The following is a 3,950-nucleotide window of genomic DNA, read 5'->3' on the forward strand; positions in this document are numbered from 1 at the left end:
AGATTCTCATAAGGAAAGCACAATCCAGATTCCGGGCATGTGCACTTCACAATAGGGTTTGAGCTCCTGTGAGAATCTAATGCCACTGCTGATCTGACAGGAGGTGGCATCCAGGCTGAAATGCTCTCCCACCGCTCACCTCCTGCTCTGCGGCCCAGTTCCTAACAGGTCATGGACCCATAATGGCCCATGGCCCCAGGGCTGGGGATCCCTGAAGAAGAGAATCTAGCCTGGGACACAGGAATCATGAAACAGGCCTCCAAATAATTGGGCAAAACTCCCAGCATAGGTGGATGGCCAGAGAAGAGATTTGGACGTGTAGTTAGCAACATAATTTTAGAAAAGACAGATGCCCTATCTTACAGAAGAAGGTCTGTTATATAAATTTCTCCAGCTGAGCTACTGTGGCCAAGAATTTGCAATAAGGCCTCACCACACCCCTCTCTGGCCTGGTTTGATAGCCACAGCTTGTTCTTGAGAGAAGGAGCCAGGTGACAGAGGAGGCACTTGGAACAGGTGAAGAGGAAGCTCTACCTAATGCTTAACACTAGATCCAAGCGCCTGACTCAAAACACGCTCAGGGGATACGGCCTTCCCACAGAGGTGGTCTGTCTCAGTTGCATAAGTTGCAGGAAACAAAACATATAGAGGCTGCCTGGGAGGATAGCAGAGCTTTGTGACCTCCAGGTTGGGGTACTCACAGGCTATATCCAGAGCAGAACAGGCAAGTTGACTCTCCAATGAGGACAAGGTGCTGCTATAAGGCTGGTGGCAGTCAGACAGGTCACAGTGAACTGAAGGAGTCAAGTAAACTTCATCCACAGAGACCTCTGGGATTTCCTGCTCCTCCACCTCTGGCAGCTCCTGGATCAACCTGGGGTAAAGAAGACAGAAGATAAACACCAGAGAGAACCAACACCACCTGCGCCCAGCTGGTTCTATAGGGAGGCCCTCAGGAAGGCCCAGAGGAAGCAAAGTACCGTCCCCTCAGGGAGATACAACCATCCTTCCCTGTCCTGAGCAGGAGACAGAGAGTGACAGGCTCTCAGGGCACTGGGCAGGCAATGAGCTGTGGAGGAAGGAGATGGAGTGATCCCTGTGGGAAACTGCCAGTACACAGTACATTCGGCACTTTTGCAAACATTTTGTTGAAATTAGCATCAGTAGCCAAATGAATACAGACTCTTGAGTCTTCCTAGACAGAGTTCCTGTATCCTCAGCATCTCTTGTTCTCAACATTGTAGCATGACAGAGTTATTTTCATTCACTTTCCTGCTGTCAAATACTTGTAAACATGGTAATGCCAAAGAGGCCGACATCAGGTGTTCAGCTCAACTTCACTTTAAGCAAAAAGGACAGAAAAGGGGACTGCAGAAAATGTCTGTGACTGATCAGTTCAACAGAGTCAACTGAATGCAGATTAGTAGAATTGAAAGGAATTAATAAGGAAGAAATACAGATACAGGTGTACAATGAAAAGAGTCAACCTTATGAATATGGCTATTTCGTGGTTGGCTGAACAGATGGAACAGGTATATTCTGCACACTCTGATTTTCCCCTGCATCCGAGACTCCAGATATCAACACTGAATTAACTGTCCATGATTCCTCAGAGTTACCTGGGGCACGGTGGGTCTTGATCTTCTAGCTCCTCTTGATCCTTTTCAATTTCTGCAAGTAAATTCAGACAGAGACAGACACATTAAGCAGGTTCTCCTACACACACAAACCATCCACTGTGCAGTCCTAACACAGGAACATCAGTTTCCTCAGTGGGAGAACAAGACAATGTGAGAGAAATATTCCAGGAGGCCTGAGGTCCTGTCATGAGAGAGATGCCTTGGTTTTCTTCCCTGAGCCTAGGAATGAAATCTCCCTGTTCTGGTAGATCATTATCCCAACATCAACCGTCCTGATTTTGTGCAAATAGTTATGCAATTTTTTCACACCAATTCAAGGCAAATACCTCAATTGCTTTCTAAAAGGAAAACTGCAATATTCAGCCTTCAGTCATCAAATACCCACATTGTTCATGGTGGCAAGGAGTTTAGACACTGAAATTAGAATGAAGGAGAGAATATACAGACCCTCAAATCAAAATGAGTCTTTGGTACTACAGAGAGACACTGGCATTTCATGATATCTAGGAGTGACAAGGCCCAGTCTTGTTTCTAGACACATAACAAAAGCAAATGTACTGCTCATCTAAAACAGGCCAACATCAAGGACACAGAGAATGAGGCTAGGTTCTTTAAAACCTAGGTAATATCTTTAACGAAAAATAGACAAAGATGCCACTGGCCTTGGGCTGGCATAGAATCTCAAAGGACATGGCTGGGGAAAGAAACTTGTAAGGAACACAATAGCTGGCAAGACGAATCTTATTCAGATTAAGAGGCCTGACAGATACCTGTTGGGCACGTGCTGCGTAGGTTGGTGTGAATTTGTCAATGTCGTGACAGTGGGCCAGGGTGACACAGGCCTGGTCTGAGATGAGGAAGAGAGCAAAGCTCACTGACCCACCCCATGTCTGTGCTTCCAACTTGATTTTTGATTCTGATGCAAATCTGAATCTGTCTGTGAGTCCTGCCCACCCCAATGACATGTCTCAGTCCAGCCAGGGGTGCAAGGATTACGGAGTCTACCTGGGACACCAATTGGAGATTTATTGTGGTCACAATGGAGTACTCACTGTCTACAAGAGCCAAGCTGACTTGCTTGTCTTCAAAACAGTACGAAGTGCTCCAATAAGGGCGATTGGAGTGAGGTAGGTCAGAAAGGATGGAAGGAGTCCAGCAACATCCATCCAGTGACTCCTGGGGGACTTCACGCTTGTCCTCTCTCAGCGGTCTCCTGCTGAGCCTGTAAGGTAGGAAGGAGTAAGGATTAATTCAAGGAGTTTCAGAGCCCTGCTAGATTCACGTGAGGCAGGAGGGAGTGATGGCAGAAACAAATGGGGCAGCCCATTAAAGAGTTCAATATTCTCCTCTTCGTGGTGGGTCACAGTGTGGTTGCCATGTGGTAGGTTGCAATACAGAGAGAGGGAAAGAGATGAGAGAGAGAAGCATCAGGAGCTCAGGGAAGTGGCCAGATCACGATTTTCTGAGGAAGGAGAATGAGTCTCTCTGTATGGTGCAGTCGTAACTTACTGAATATCCTGTTCCATAACGGTGGCTTCATTCCTTTCTTTTAAATGGTGTTAAATTTTATGTGTAGTGACCAATTAAACACAGCTTTTGAGGCATAATGATGTTCCCAAAATCTCATGCCATCAAGTCCTTCTTCTCTCATTACTATGTGTGGTATAACAATAATTTTTTTCTACCTAATTTCCTTGCCTTGAAATGCTTAGCACTGTGTTAATGCAAAACCAGCAGAAAGCAGATATGAATCTCAGGCTGGTTGAAAACATAAGAAGAGATAGCTGCTTTACAGAAATCTGTGTGACTGATTAGTTGTTCACAAGATCAACTGGTTTTATGTACTGAACCTGAGAAGTTAATACGAAATGGCCAACAATGCAGTATCACAATGAAAATGTAAAACATGGTTAGAAAGGATCATTTCTGGTTGGCTGAAGGGATGAATTAGGTATATTCAGGAGTTTCTGGTTTTCTGTGGATATGAGTTCCACAGGTGTCACCCTGAATTGAGAGCCCCGATTATTTTTTTAATTACCTGGGATCAACGGTTTCTTTTCCTTTCACTTCTTCAAGATTATTTTGCTTTTCTGTAAGTAAATTAAGAGAAGACCAGTCACATGAACTTGATTCCATTCAAACATGCACAACCTTGTGTCCAAACCTACCTAGGGGTTATAAATATACTTGGTGTGATAACAGGCTATTGTGAGAGAAACTTTCCAGGAGGCCTCAGGGTGAGCCTTGTGAGAAGTCACTAGGTTTGCTTTCCTGAGCCATGGAGCAAATCTCCCTGATATGACAGGTCAT

At 45.1% G+C, this 3,950-nt stretch overlaps 1 protein-coding gene across 1 annotated transcript in view; it reads right to left on the bottom strand.

Moving 5' to 3' along the window:
* LOC111528311 (neuroblastoma breakpoint family member 4-like) overlaps positions 1 to 3,950 on the bottom strand; it is a 9,755-nt gene that overhangs the window by 5,009 nt on the left and 796 nt on the right. The window contains exons 2-5 of the mRNA XM_026449763.1: positions 3,679 to 3,730; positions 2,693 to 2,862; positions 1,620 to 1,671; positions 567 to 874 (exon numbers count right to left, since the gene is read on the bottom strand). Of these exons, the coding sequence (XP_026305548.1) occupies positions 567 to 874; positions 1,620 to 1,671; positions 2,693 to 2,862; positions 3,679 to 3,730 (582 nt within the window). The remainder of the gene's footprint in view (positions 1 to 566; positions 875 to 1,619; positions 1,672 to 2,692; positions 2,863 to 3,678; positions 3,731 to 3,950) is intronic.

The sequence above is a fragment of the Piliocolobus tephrosceles genome, unplaced genomic scaffold (genome assembly GCF_002776525.5).
Source record: "Piliocolobus tephrosceles isolate RC106 unplaced genomic scaffold, ASM277652v3 unscaffolded_1445, whole genome shotgun sequence".
Taxonomy (NCBI): domain Eukaryota; kingdom Metazoa; phylum Chordata; class Mammalia; order Primates; family Cercopithecidae; genus Piliocolobus; species Piliocolobus tephrosceles.